The sequence below is a fragment of the Phasianus colchicus genome, chromosome 1 (genome assembly GCF_987193195.1).
Source record: "Phasianus colchicus chromosome 1, bPhaCol1.hap1.1, whole genome shotgun sequence".
In the NCBI taxonomy this organism is placed as follows: domain Eukaryota; kingdom Metazoa; phylum Chordata; class Aves; order Galliformes; family Phasianidae; genus Phasianus; species Phasianus colchicus.
This window is the reverse complement of record NC_143436.1, coordinates 38,670,962-38,685,353: the sequence shown is the minus strand read 5'-3', so window position 1 is coordinate 38,685,353 and position 14,392 is coordinate 38,670,962. Positions and strand designations below refer to the sequence as shown.

Below are 14,392 nucleotides of genomic sequence, written 5' to 3'. Positions count from 1 at the left end.
AAAACTATTTCTTTCTTTCCCAGTATGATGAAGAAGGTGAAGAGGCAGATGATGAGGTAAGTTGACAAATTGCTTTGATTTAAATAGTATTCCTCCTGTAGTCTGTGTAGAATAAGTTCCATTATTTTTTTTTAAATCCTGTGAAAGCAAGTTTAAGTTATGCTTATGAATGCAAGATGCAACAGTGTGTGATCCAGGGTGAATATTTAATTACAAAGAAAACAACAACAAAAATAATACTACAAATCAAATTGCAACTGATGTTAAAAAAAAAAAAAGTGCTTTGTAGAGGGCCTACTAATACAATATGCATAAATTGAAGTGATAGTGAAAGTATTTCAGAGTAGAACTTTATCAGAGTTCTTGAGAATGGTTTGGGAAGCTGAATGTGGATAAGCTAGTGAAATATAAGCAACTGTTTTCTTTCAGGAGGGGGAAGAAGAAGCAGATGAAGAAAATGATCCTGATTTTGACCCAAAAGTAAGAAATTCAAAGAATGTTTCAAGTGTGCATATGCATTCATATTCTTATTATTTTGTGAAGGCTAAACATCAAGTTTTATTTGAAACATTTAATACAATAAGTGTTTTTTGGCTGAGGCTGTTTTGGTTCCAGTTCTGATGGTCTAACACGTGTAAGGCAACTTCTTTTTTTGTAAGAAACTAAGAAACTTTTTGTGGAAGTGACAAGCTCTAGTTTGAAAGCTCCTTTTTTTGTCAGCTTGTCTTGGAGCAGATTTCTGGTTTAGTTCAGTGATGTAAGTGTCCCATACTAGTAATCAGAAGAGTACAAGTAATAAACGCTCAGGTATGGGGAACTTGCCACAATCTGGTTGTTGTACTGTGCTGGAGTGGGTTTTGTTTTTTTGTTTGTTTTCAAGGGAGATGATAGCGAGCCTCTGTTTCTTGAGGCAGCAGATGCAAAACTTCAGGAATGCGTCTATAACCAAGCACTTGAATGTGGGCAACTAAGAGCAATGTGCAGCTTTGTTTCATGTTTAATGGTCAGAGTAAATGAGCTAAGCTCAGTTCACTGGAAAAGAGATTATGAGCAACTAAATTCTTAGCTTTCTCTTAGCTGAGGGAAAGACATCCTTAACCAGCTGAAAGCACCTGATGGCTGAGGGAAAGCTATAGTCAGAAAGTCAAGCTGTCTAAGTTGAAAGTGTGCTACAAAATATCCTTCCCATTTTGAATCTGGAGGCAGTATATTTTTCAGTAGGAATGTTTTGATCTAAAAGTAGTACCACCATAATTCTAGCAGTGTACTGGAAAAGATGTGGGCTATGGAACTACTAATAACAATGTGTGATTTGGGGGTGTTTCACCTGCAGTAGAGTATTCCAGTTCAAGGAAGTTTTGGAATCAAAATGAAACAGCTGCAAATTGGGCTTCTGATTTCCAACACTTCAATTGTTTTTGTAATATGACTAAGGGCAAGATTGTATGCTCAGTTTCAGAGAGAACTTCTGTAGGCTTCTAGAGAGGTAGACAGTAGTGGTACTATAGTGTTTTGAAAAGAATAGATAATTATAAGTTAATTACAGACTGAAAACTAGATGAGTTTATGAAAGCACTGCTGTCTGAGAATAGCTATCAACAAAAAGTAATGGAGCAAAACTTGCAACTCTTCACCCTCAAAAGCCTTTTCCATAAATTCCCATGTTACTGTGAGGTATTGTTTATTGCCTGCTTCAGTACAGAAGAGTTTGAAATATCTACTGGGAAATTTTCTAGCAACTATGATTTATTTCAAAAAATCTTTCCAGAGTGTTAAGAACATACCTTGATTTTTGTTTCATTGCAATGCTATATGTTGGTTCTGAAGTAAGGCTGTGCCCTTGTCAATCAAAATGAAGGCTGTGGTTTTTTTGTTTCAAACTGTTTAGAAGGTGTGGATGTCTCTGTGCCAGTGTTTGATACAACTTATTATTGCTCTTCTCCTTTGTCTAGTTTTGGTGTCATTCAGAGTATACCATCACACCTGATTCTGAACAGATTTTTATTTTCAATGCATGTACACAAAAAAACGTGAATGTTACTACATATAAAGGCATTAGTGATACTGGACAGTTAGCTCAGTTGAAGAGATGCAAAAAAACCTGACTGCTGGAAGGTGATGACGAATTATGTTAACAATTTGAATAATTCCTGAAGTATTGATATCTGTGAGCTGATATCTCTCTTTTTTTTTTTTTTCCTCAACAGAAGGATCAAAACCCAGCAGAATGCAAGCAGCAGTGAAGCAGTGTGTATGTGGCCTTGAGGATTACCTGCACTGTAATAGCCTAAACACAACTATTAGTTACTTACAGCCTTATGTTTTGTATCTTGGTAGAATTAAGTAACCAATTTGTTAAAAAATGGAATCAAACACATAAGAACCAGTTTAAAATGTAGGTTCAATCTACCTAACATTTTAACAGTATAATTTTCTGCCAATATGTAGAATGCAGTAAATCCCCTAAAGCATGAATGTTAATTCATTGCTACATAGTTTGGTTCTTGTGAAGTCTTTGTCATGTAGCTATTAGACTGCAGCTGTGAAGATTATCAGAACTGTTAACCGAGACCAATATTTGTTTAGAGAAAGCTCTCTCCTGAAGAACCAACCAAAGTATTTTTCAGCCCAGTAGTCTGAACGGGTTTAAGTCTGCTTGCACTAGCTGTGCCTTCATTACTTTGTTATAGAAATGGCAGTGACTTGTACTAACTAGGAGATGATGATGCGTTTTGAATTTGACTACTTGAGAAGACTAGTATAACTTGTTTAATTTCCAATGAGACCACATTAAACATTCATAACTGTCAGCTTGTTTATGCTATGGGTTTTGTATTTTATGTGACATAGTGATCTACAAAAGAAACCTAGCCATCATATTAAGGTTATTGTTTACCACGGGGTGTGAATAAAACCTAGTATTTTCAGAAGCTAGTCTTGTTTTATTATGGTGTGTATCTGCATGTGTAAACTGATAAGGTGCATCTCATGCTGCAGTTAGTTCACTATGCTAAAACAGAAACTGGGAAATTATTGAAAAGTAAGTTCTATAGCATCTAAAAACAGTAGTTTGGATAGATTTTGATCCATATCTTTTAATTGCAGTGTGATACCTGTGAATCTGAGCTACATGTTTCAATGGTTGGTCAACACTGCCATTTTGAGAAGACAATTGTTTTTAGAAGTGGGGCTAGATCTGAAGAACTTGGATATTGCCATGCCTGATTCCAATAGAGAATTGGAATATTGGTGTGAAATCTGGAGTGAAGAAAGTAGTGTGGATTTCCAGTCTGCATAGACAGAGCTACGTTGTCCTGAACAAAATCTACTTTGTAACCTAAGAGACTGCTAAACATCTGGCTGTATTTTAATTTGAACGTGGTGTTAAGCATCTAAAGAGGAGGAAACAAACCCCAAGGAATTCTTCCTTCCTCACCTAATGTTCTATTCACTATGTTTGTTTGCATGATTTGATTCATTTGTTGTCTATACTGGATGCTCTCTGTCAGCTGAACCATGTGCTAGACCTGTCTCATTAGTTTTGTCTCTAGGTGTTCTCATTGTGAATTTGAATGCGTTCAGATTGAGGAGATTATGAACTGATATCTTTCATGCAAGTTGTTCCCAGTCAATAGGACACTAATGTACTCTAGATTCTTGTTCATTACATAACTGTAGAAGTTCTGACCTAAATAAGTATGCAGATAACTTTTTGAGGAATGGGGAGATCCTCAGGACAGTGAAGAAGAGTCCAGCTAGCTGTGGATGTGTTTTTACAGTAGCTACTCTTTGCCACTAATATAATGAGGTAGGCATAAAGAGTTATGGGACTGAAAAGAGCAGGGCAAGCAAGAGGCAAACTGCTATGTCAGAATGAGGTTGTGGAGGCCACGTTAATCTTGCAAGTTTCTTGCTTAGAGGATAGGTAATATGTAATGAAGCTTATCCCAAGTGCTCTTCTTAATCCTCAGCCCCTCTGAAATGAGGATGGTCTAGTGTGCTCAAAACTGTTTTTTTTTTTTTTTTTAATTTTATTCCTTGGTGTCTTGAATATAGTGATTAATTACAGAGTCCTTGTCAGATGTCATCTTTCTCCTTTCTCCTCACCAGATACCTATGGGAAAAGGAACTCTTGTCATCTATAACTGTATAGAAAACAAATGTGAAAGCTGTGCTTTTAAATGTTTTTCTGATAACGTATACATCATAGTATAGAAAAATATAATAACAGGAGGTGAACAGCACTATCTCTAGTAGTTGTGTCTTAAAGTAGATGTGGTTGTAGTCTTGTGATAATATTAATTCTGATAGAATGTGCTTATCCTTTGAGACACTAGTGCTGCCAGGTGTTTCACTTGGCTATCTTTGTCTCTTTGAATGTCTCCCAGGATCAAGTGAAAACCAAGTACTGTTTGTTTCAACTTGAACTTCAGGGTATGCAGAGACCAAACTGATATTTAGCAGTTACTAAGGAAGGGCTTTGGGATTCATACTTCTGGACCTAAACATCTGAAGTCCTTACTTAAATCTAGTCCATTTTTCTAACAGTATCTGGCAACAGTCTCCCAGATGAAGAAAGTGCTGTAGGAAGTCCTCCAGCACACTTCAAGCTGTTCTTATGAAATGTAGCTTGTATTTAAATTGCTTTCTTATTTGATATCTTATGCAATGTGATACAATATTTGAAAAGAGGAGTTGATAAATTTTAAAGATCATCCATGAATTGCAAAATCCAGAACTATGAATGTGTGTCTGGGCAGATTTTGGTAAGTTGCTCTCTAAACTGACTAGGTAGTTCTTGGGCTCAAGTTGAGGTGCCAGTCCCTGAGGTATTGGTTTAATAACTGTTTTGATGCTTCACACAGTTTCATGATCAACAATGCTCCTGTTTAGCAGTTCTGAAAGGCAGAATGGAGCAGGAACGTTATGCTTTTTGCAATGATTTGAGCATTGTGACTCATTCTTGTCACTTCCTGTGATTTTATACCAGCTGTAGAGAATCTATTTATTTAGTATTTCAGGAATTATCGTTACCTATTTCAGATTAGGAAAATGTGTCACCAGAAATTGAATTTCTTGAAGAGTTGTTGAAATAGTACACTAGAACTTAAATGAGGGTTTTCTGTCCAGTTCTGGTCACTAAGCAGGCTGCTGCTCATTATTTCTACGCTTCTGGCAACTGTAAGTTAGATCGTGAACACTGAAAGATCTGACTTCTCATACTGAACTTTTCTATAACTACCTTGATAAGCTTAAATTTCTTAATTGGATTATTGGAACCAGTGGTTCCCAAGCTATGTAGCAAGTAGCTTAACTTTTTAAGGTTTTAATTGCTAAGTGAAAAAACCACAGCAGAATGTAAGAAACTGTGGGAATGTAACGTATTCATCTTTGCCTTCAAGCTGATATTTAAACTTTCTCTCTATTAAGTCCCATTGTTGTAGGCTTTGTTCATAAATTAGTAGAGCGTGAGAGCTAATCATCAGTTTGTCTAACAGTAATTTTTCTATTCAGAAATGTCTGTGCAATGGTTGTTTCTCAGATACCTTGTGCTAGATGGGAGAATTGCAGTGTGTTCTTCTCAGTGACAAAAATGCTGTACTTGGTATGCATTGGGCACTTTGCTAATGAAGACATTTCTATATATGATGGCTTTGATGGCCAGCTGGTTGGAATTTGAGTTGTGCATGCTTCTGAAGAAATGGATTTAGTTCTACAGCAATTCCTGCTTCATTCTGTGCTTTCAGTTAGGGTACAATCCCGTGAAAATCTTTTCTTGTACAGTCTAGTTAAATGGTTGCTACTCACCCAGCCTTCACTTTCACTTCTGATCTGCTCAGTTGTGTTTATGATGCACAGATTCTCAAATTTTCAAGCAGTCAAAGTAGTTACTTCTACTTTCTAAAGCTTATCTGAAGCAAATAAATCCATTTGTTGGAGTGGGAAGTCCCATTTTCATGCCCTCTCAGATCAAGAATTGGAAGCTTGTCTGCATAGCCAAATCAAGTGATAGCTTCCAAATTATCACTTATTAAATGTTCTGTTGAATATGTTAGCCTTCTGCATGTAGCCTGCATCCTTCAGCTCTTGCAGGAAAACTAGAACAAGCAGCGCAGGCAGCATGGAGCACACCAAGCAAAAGATAAAGCTGTTCTGCATTTATATCTGCTTAGTGTATACTAAAAGTGGGTGTGCATAGAGCGTGTAAGGGTTTGGTAGAAGAGCTTTTTTGTTTTAATAAGTATCTAAACTAAATACCTAACTATGGTGTGCTGAGATGGGAAGAGTGGTCCCCTCTGCTTCTTCCTTATTTAGCTGTTGTTTGATGTACTTTTGTATGTTCAAGTAAGTGTTGCAACTATACAACCAAGCTTGATGTTTAATCCTAGTGTTGATGAAAAGCAGACTTTATGTTCTAAATGCACAACACATTTTACTTGAACTTGGTGCTCAAATCTGAGAATCTTCATGTCTCTTAAACCTCTTACAGTCTGGTTTTGCTCTATAATATGTACTTTACCACTTTGTGACATGTTTGGAAGACAGCTGACTATGGATTGGAAGGGGCTCTGGAAAAGTCAGGCCTGAGCAGCTGCAGTGCTGGTGGTCTGTGTTTAGATACTGCTATGGCTTGTAGGGAATGTGAAGGCCTGGGGCAATACAGTTAATAGTTTTGGTCAATGTTTTATCAGTTTGTGAACTTTCTAAGGCATGCACAGGTATCAGTGAGATGGAATTTATAAGAGACTGCCACCAGATTCCACACTCAGTGCTTCAAGTGTTCTGTCAGCAGGAAGTTCCTGGAAAATAACTTGGAGATGGTAAAGGTCAGAAAAAATGCTCAGTAACCACTTATTGTCTAATTGTTTTAGTGGCGTACCGCAACACTTGCATCTGCCATGTGTTTCTCAACAGTAGGCTATTCTGTCTTCCTTCCATTTAGCAGTGTCTGGCTCATGCTTCTTTTAGTTTCCCTTTTTGCTGCTGTAGCTATTTACTTCTCTGTAATAAAGGGATGATGTTGAGGGTTATCACTCCATGTACATTCAACATCCTTCCAAAATTAAGAGTTGACAGTTGATACAGTGCTGCTGCTGTCTGCAGTTCTGTTATCCAGGAGAACACTAAAATTACAGGCTGCTTAGTCTTTCACAGTAACTTCCCAAAACAGTTTTTATCTTGCCTGAGGGTTTAAAAAAAAAAAAAAAAAAACAACCATGCTTTAAAGAATAATTACAGCAAGAGTCATTAAAGTTTACAGACACAATTTATTCTGCTTGAGCCTTTAAGCCAGGAAGTTTATGATGCAGAAGACCAAGTATACCTAACAGCCAAGCATCCCTGTTACCACTGCTTAACCTTGTATGTTAACAAAGAAACAATCAGGAATAAGTGGATCTTACATGTAGATTCTTTCAAGGAAAAGTGGCTTGTTTCCTTTGTTGATTTTTTTTTTTAATTTTTATTTTTTATTTTTTCCTTCCTTCAGATGGTAGTACTTCAGGTTTGACAGTAGGAGGCATCTGTGCATCAGCTGTTCCGGAAGAATTTTCTCTAACTGGGGAACAGATGCAGAACAAACATAGAATTTAGTGGAACTTAAGGAAAGCTAGCAGATCTGAAACATATAATATGATTGCAATGGTTTGAAAACATGTTTAAAGAAAAGAAAATCAAAACCTCAGTGGGATGTTTAGTGGGTTTAACCATGTTGAATGTGGGTTTTCAAAACAGGAGTTATAAGAAACAGCATTTCAGGAAGATCTGTTTTGAATTCCATGTAGGAAAAAGACATTTGTTATCCTTTGGTAAATTCTGCACAATAAAACTGGGATATTGTGTTCTTTTTGCCATGGAACTCTGTCAGTGTTTCCTCCAACCCAAGTCCCTTAAGTTCTGACTGCTCTGGTGTTTTTGGTCAAATGTAGTGTATTTAAAATGGCTGTTAACATTTGTTGGCATAGAGAATACAACTTGAAATGGATGTTTTGCATGTTTACTTCTGATCCACATGCTGAGATGAATTTCACCAGGAATAAATGGTTGTGAGTCTCTACATGAGCAGAGTATGTCCATCAGTGTTTAGAGCTGGGTTAAAAAGCTGACACTCATCACTTACCGCAGTGGAACTGAGAACTTTATATCATGGAGGTGGAATGAACATAGTCCCCTTCTCCTACACAGTTGATGAAATTCTTCAGCCTTCTTCATCCATCTCAATTTTTTCTCCTTTAATTAATTACAGATTACTACTGGCACTGAGAACAAATGATACTGCTCACATAAAAATGAGAGAGATTGTGTTAACGTACTTAAATACTATGGTGCAGTGTTGCAGGGGAGGAAAAGTTCCTGAATGCCTGCTGCAGAAATAATATGTAGGGCTCTGGCTCTAGTTTCTATACTACTGGCTTGGGCATTTGCTAGGAAGCAAATGACCATCACTTGTAGTAATGGAGCAGCAACCAGAAATGTATAGGGGAATTGTTAGGAGCTTGTGCTTTATGGGTTTAGTTCAATGTCCCGTGCCTTTATATTTGATGTAGATGAATACGTTTTAACTTGACATAAGACTGATGTATGTTAAGCTTTGATAGTTTCAAAACTAAGTCCATGTTCATGTGACAGTCAGGAGAAAAGTAGATGCAAAGCACATGAGAAGCCTGGAAGCTCTTGCTCCATGCAGGCTGTGAGTGTGTGTGAGCAGCAGGAGCTGAAAGTGCAGATCCTTGGTTGGGGCATTTGGGTTCAGGTGGCAATGAGCTGCAGACTGAGACAATTGCAAATGATGTTTGGTTCTTCTTACCATGTATGTGCCTCCATTACAATAACCACAAGGTGGTTGTGAGGATGAATTCCATTTTTTAGTGTGCAGACTGAGCTGCAAGGAGGAAGCACTGTTGTCCAGTTAGGCAGACCTTTACAGTACACACCCCTTGTTCGAATTGGGGCCAGTATGTTACCTTTGTTCCTGACTTGACTTTCTTCCTAGTTACCACAGGAAAGATAAAAACAGCTAGAAGAGTTGGTTTTAATTCCTTTCACTACCTTAATCGTTTACCTCTCAGCAATTTATCAAAATTGACTTGGAACTTCGAGAGGAAATGACTGTAATTTGCAAGATACGCAGAAGAAAACTTTAAAGAGCTTTATCAGAGAGAAACTCCATTAAAACAATCATTAATAGTGAGTTTTTTTCTAATGTGCTCCTACTGACCTGTGCTATATGGGACTTGCTTTCTGCCTGCTAAAATCAGTGAGAGGAGGGAGTGTTTATTGTTGCTTTTGTATATTATTTTAATGACCTTATGTTCAGTAACACACCATTTCCAGCATTCAGTTTATGGTGGCGCTGTCAACTAACGTTAATTAACTTTAATTTACATAGCTTTTAATTTATGCTTGATACCACAGGCTTTTAAAATAGGTCACCGCTTGCTGTAGGTCACTTGGCTTTTCTACTCACATGGTTTCAAGGAACCGAAAGGCAATCGAACCACTATGAAGATCTGTGGTAACAACAATCAGAAAAAAGAATCTTCTCTTTGTGAATTCGGACTTGTTGTCTGTTGTCGAAGTTTGCCCCTAGTTGGGGGCAGCGGGAGGGATGCGTGCATGTACTGTAAATCATATATATCCTACATCCTACGTACCTGCTGTAAGCTGCTTCTCCCGCCCCGAGATCAGCTTGTCACTAAAACAACGGTAACGGCTGTGTGCGAGGCTCCGCTTTGTCGAACAGTCACGGAGGCTGTAAGTGCTGCGGTGCTGCGAGCCGCCGGCGCCGCTGCTCCTGGCTTCCAATCAGCGCCGCCCGCCCGCGGCGGTGGGCAGCCGTACCGCTCCCCCGGGGCCGGGCTCGTCCGTCGCCCTCAGCCGGCAGCCGCGGAGCCGCTGTCACTGCAGGGCGGTACGGCCGGGCTCGGGACTCCCGGGCGGCGGCTGCGGGTCGGGGCGGTGCCGGGCTCCTCCGCTGCCGGCGGGGCCGCCTTTTCCGCTGGGTGTCACTCTGGGGTGGGAAAGGCGCGCTCAAAAGCCGAGGGGCGGGAGAAGCCCTCCGCCACAGCTCGGCTCCGCTCCGCTCCGGCAGCGCTCCCGCCACGCCGCGCCACGGGCGGCCGCCGCTGCGCTCGCTGCGGGCCGGGGCGCTGCGCCTCGGGGCCGGCGCCGGGCGGAGGGTGCTGGGCTGGTGCCGGCTGCGCCCCGAGCGCTGCCCCCGCGGGCCGCCGGCCGCGAGGATGCTGGAGGGCGGCTGTAAGGCGGTGAAGGAGGGCGTTCTGGAGAAGCGGAGCGACGGGCTGCTGCAGCTCTGGAAGAAGAAGCGCTGCATCCTCACCGAGGAGGGGCTGCTCCTCGCGCCCCCCAAGCAGCCGGCCCCGCCGCCGCCGCCGCAGCAGCAGCAGCCGCCGCCCGCAGCGCCGAGCACCGAACCCACGGCCAAGATTAAGGAGCTACACTTCTCCAACATGAAGACGGTGGACTGCGTGGAGCGGAAGGGCAAGTACGTGTACTTCACGGTGGTGATGGCCGAGGGCAAGGAGATCGACTTTCGGTGCGCGCAGGAGCAGGGCTGGAACGCGGCGATCACGCTGCAGATGGTGCAGTACAAGAACCGCCAGGCCATCCTGGCCGTGCGCTCCACCCGCCAGAAGCAGCAGCACCTGGCGCAGCAGCCCCACGGCCCGCGCCTCCGCAGCGCCTCCAACTCCGCCTAGCGCCGGCGGCACGGCGCCCCGATCCGCTCCGCGCTGCCGCGCCGCACTGCGCGGGGCAGCGACCGCGGCGGGACCGAGCGCAGCGCCTGGGGACGGAGCCGGACGCGGCCCCGAAGCGTTTCAGCCCTTTTATTTATGGACCTCGGGACGGAGCCTCGGGTGTGACGGGACTTCGGGGAGACGTGATGTACTGTAACTTTATTTTAATGTGTTTTATTTATTAGGTTGTGGGGTTTTTTTTGTTTTGTTTTGTTTGTTTGTTTTTCCGAGGCTCGTTTGCAAGGCATTTCTGAATGTAGGCCGTAGCCAAAAAGCAAAGGAAAGAACGATGTATATGTGCTGGCTGCCTAAGGAAAGCTCTGTGTGGTTTGGCCACACGCAATTTGGTTGAAAGAGTTCTTCATTTGTGCCCCTGATACACTGTATTCCACAAACATGGGGGCATGCAGCGCGTGGTTGGAACGTGGCTGGAACCCGTGCTGCGAGTGGAAACTCTTCTCTCCGATGAGAAGAAAAATTAGGATTTAACAATTCTCTTTCAAAACATATAAACGTGCGGTGGCCAACGACAACGTTCTGTACACGCTCAGTAATTCAATAAGAGTCACGGGTGGTGGTTGCCAGGAGGTGAAACCCATCTGATGGGTGTGTGAGCCAGGGGGCCCAGCCCCATCTCTGTGGTGTGGGGTCACAGCCGGGCTCTACCTGGCTCTGAGGCTGTTGGGGAGTGTTAGGAGCGTTCCTTAGCTCTTGGGGCTCCGTCTGAGTGTGCTGCAGGCTCACCACCTTGGTTGGATTCTCATGGCAGTGTTTCAATGTCTTGCGTTAAAGCAGCCCCTAGTTTAAAATTCATCCTCTATATGTCGTAGTGATCAAATGGATTATTTTGGTCACTGTTCTGTAAAGTGAAAGTTTCTCTATTGGTATTTTGAGGCGTGTGACCTGCCTCTAATAAGCGCTGACAAAGCCATGAAGTTGGAGAACAAAGGTGCATCCCATAGGGTCTGTTGGCAGCTGGCTGTGGGGAGCTGCCGGCCCTGGGTGCTGTGCAGAACTGGACTGAGCTGGGGAGCGGGGAGCAGCACAGCCCGGCCTTGTCATGGGCTCAGAGCTGTTGGTGGGAACTGATGTGTGAGGAGAACAGCAGTGAGCCCCTTTATGAGCGTGGTGAACGTAAACAAGATCTCTTGAAGCCATGCATCCAGGACTTCTCTGCTTGTGTAACTGAGACGTGGTCTGTCTCTAAAACCCTGCAGCCTCATGGTGCAGGCTGTTCTCTAAGCTCTTAAAGGTAAAGCTCAAAGCTGACACTGATGGAGAAATCAGAATGCGCTGCTGCACAAAGTGGTCCTTTAGAGCCCAATGCGCACCCTCAGCTCCAGCTCAGCCCCGTATGGAGCAAATGGTGATCTCATATTGTTCTCCTCTTCCACCCCTTGCTGCAGGTGTGTGGGTTGCACCCCGGACACACAGACCTGGTGCTGAGTCCTGCCCACTCCTCTGCGGCCGCTCCTCTGTGCTTGGCTCTGCGCTGGCCTTGAAAACACTATGGCCAAGCTGGGGGGGCAGGTTACAGCTGTCCTAACAGAGCTGTCACTTGGGGACTAATTGAAGATGAAGGTGCCCTGCATCTTCTAGGATTAGAATCGCTGTCTTGGCAATCACAATAGCCAATTTCCACATCTCTGTACATCTGCCATTATCGTTCTGCTAATGCTTGGATGTTAGAGCTGCGAGGGGATTCTCTAATGAGCTAGTCAGAGACTTAAAAATAGGCTGTAATTTGTAATTTGGCTCCTCTCTTCAGTCATTAATTACGGTGTACTGAGCAACTAATTCACCTTTCCAGATAGACATATCGCTGGTAGCTCACCTACTAAAGTGTGTTAGCCTCCTGAAGAATAAATGTACGTGATGAAAAACGTTCCTGCGTGATCAGAGACATGCACGTTTCTCTGGCGGAGGCAGGTAGCCATATTCTGTGTGAACATAGAACGTCAGAGTTCCACCGAAGTCCATAGATCTGCTGTGAAGCTGAAATTTCACTGCTCTTCTGGAGATGTTTGTAGTTTGAAAACAAAAGATGACCATTTCAGTGATGTAATTGAAACTGAAGGTTGAAAAAGCGAAGGAAATTGAAAATGTCGAGGTTGATGGTTCAAGGTCAATGTTGTATTTCACCTCAGGCTTCCTGTTTTAAGTTGTTTTGAAGGATGCTCTCCAAAAGCCATTTGGACCGCTGAGTTCACTGACAAACTTTTGCCTGTTACCATTGCCCACTGCATTGCCTTCGTGAAATGCCAGAGTCAGACAGCCACATCACAGCACCCACCTCGGGCTGTGCCTGTGTCTCAGCATGAACCAATGGGCCAAGGACACCCAGTGTCTCCTGGTAACTCCACTCCTGCTGCAAACCAAAGGGAAGCAGATCAGCCAAGGTCCCCTGGGGACAGCTGCACCATGTGGCTTGGGCCGTGTCAGCATTAAGGAGGCTGCATGGTCTGACGTCGTCAGCCCCATCGCTTTCTCATGCTCTAAATTCCCCAGTGTCCATGGCTGATAGCCATTTTAGACCCAGAAACTGGTTTGATGTTATGCAGTGAGATAGTTTTGCTTTTTTGGCTTCCCTCTGTTCCACTGCACAGTCTTCATTGGAGCTGCATGATTAAGTACTGTCTGTCATGCCTGGTAGGAAAAGGCTCTAATAGCCATCCCTGAAGATTCTTTGCCAGAAAAGGAGTCATTATCCCGTTACAAAAAAGAAAACAAACAAACGCACACAAACACTGTATGGTTGATGTAAATTTCTCAGAGTTTAAACAACAATGCTAGTAAAACATGAATGGGAGAATGCTTGGTATGGGTAGCGAAATTGTTGACAATTGTCAATCAGAAGGTTGAAACTGTATGTCTTTAAAAAAGAAAAGAGTGTCTGAGGGGCAAGATTCAACAAGAAAATTCAAGCTGTGGTGCCTGTTTTGTGCCGAGAAAATACAGAAATTGGGAGGGAAAAGAACGATTGAATGGATGTGGTCCTTGTGACATCCTGAAGTAATTCCTCTCTTATGGCTCGTGGTATGCACATGCCAGCTTCTGGGTTATAGCTGCGGCGATGTACCAAATGTTTTCTGGCATAACCTATTGTGAGCAGAAATGTCAGCGTCATCAAAAAACTTGTGTGTAAATATGACTCATAAATGATTTCTGAGAGATGTGATTTATTTTTCATATTTTTCAAGATGCATTCCATTTCAAATAAAGAGGTATCTATTGAAAGAACTCTCTCTGTGTTGGACCGGTGGTTGTTTGGGCTGTTTTCTCGCTTAAAAATGAATAAGGTCTGATCTAAGCTTTTCTTGTGTCCTGGGGCCTAAAAGGAATGCTTTTAACCTGTGTTAAAAACCTGTGAAGAGATCTGAAAAGACCCATTTAGCCGCTATAGCTCAGTTATGAGGCTCTGAGCCCTCCACTTGCTTCCTCCTGTGAGATGTGATCACCCACACCCAGTCCCACCAATTTAAGTAATGCACTGTCTACTTGGCTTCAAAGTCGATCCACACACAACAGACCTTAAGGACACAGTCCTGGGGCTCGTAATCTTAAGCCATGAGTGCCTCACCTCATAGGACAGCAGGAATCTAAAGTGAAGCATTACATGTGCTGTGTTGCCCTTTCCT

At 42.7% G+C, this 14,392-nt stretch overlaps 2 protein-coding genes and 1 long non-coding RNA gene across 6 annotated transcripts in view; 2 read left to right on the top strand and 1 right to left on the bottom strand.

Annotated features, from left to right (window-relative positions):
* Positions 1-7,215, top strand: part of NAP1L1 (nucleosome assembly protein 1 like 1) — a 32,376-nt gene extending 25,161 nt beyond the window's left edge. For 3 of the 4 annotated variants that reach the window (XM_031589690.2, XM_031589688.2, XM_090138969.1), the window contains exons 13-15: positions 24-56; positions 430-480; positions 2,208-2,930. In XM_031589690.2, the coding sequence (XP_031445550.1) occupies positions 24-56; positions 430-480; positions 2,208-2,243 (120 nt within the window). In that variant the 3' untranslated portion in view covers positions 2,244-2,930. Of the gene's footprint in view, positions 1-23; positions 57-429; positions 481-2,207; positions 2,931-3,105 lie in introns of those variants that run through there. The other variant, XM_090138964.1, reaches the window with a different exon arrangement.
* Positions 7,216-7,475: 260 nt separating this feature from the next.
* LOC149919517 (uncharacterized) lies at positions 7,476-9,947 on the bottom strand. Its single transcript, XR_016465968.1, has 3 exons — positions 9,654-9,947; positions 8,120-8,229; positions 7,476-7,558 (listed from the first exon to the last, which is right to left on the bottom strand). It is a non-coding gene; the product is annotated as an uncharacterized LOC149919517 (long non-coding RNA).
* Positions 9,948-10,148: 201 nt separating this feature from the next.
* Positions 10,149-13,994, top strand: PHLDA1 (pleckstrin homology like domain family A member 1). Its single transcript, XM_031589691.2, has one exon. It carries the CDS (start codon positions 10,239-10,241, stop codon positions 10,713-10,715), a length of 477 nt encoding a protein of 158 aa, XP_031445551.1. The 5' UTR covers positions 10,149-10,238; the 3' UTR covers positions 10,716-13,994.
* The last annotated feature ends 398 nt before the right edge of the window (positions 13,995-14,392 follow it).

Coding starts and splice junctions, on each gene's coding strand:
- PHLDA1 (XM_031589691.2), top strand. CDS start 10,239: ATGCTGGAGGGCGGCTGTAAGGCGGTGAAGGAGGGCGTTCTGGAGAAG.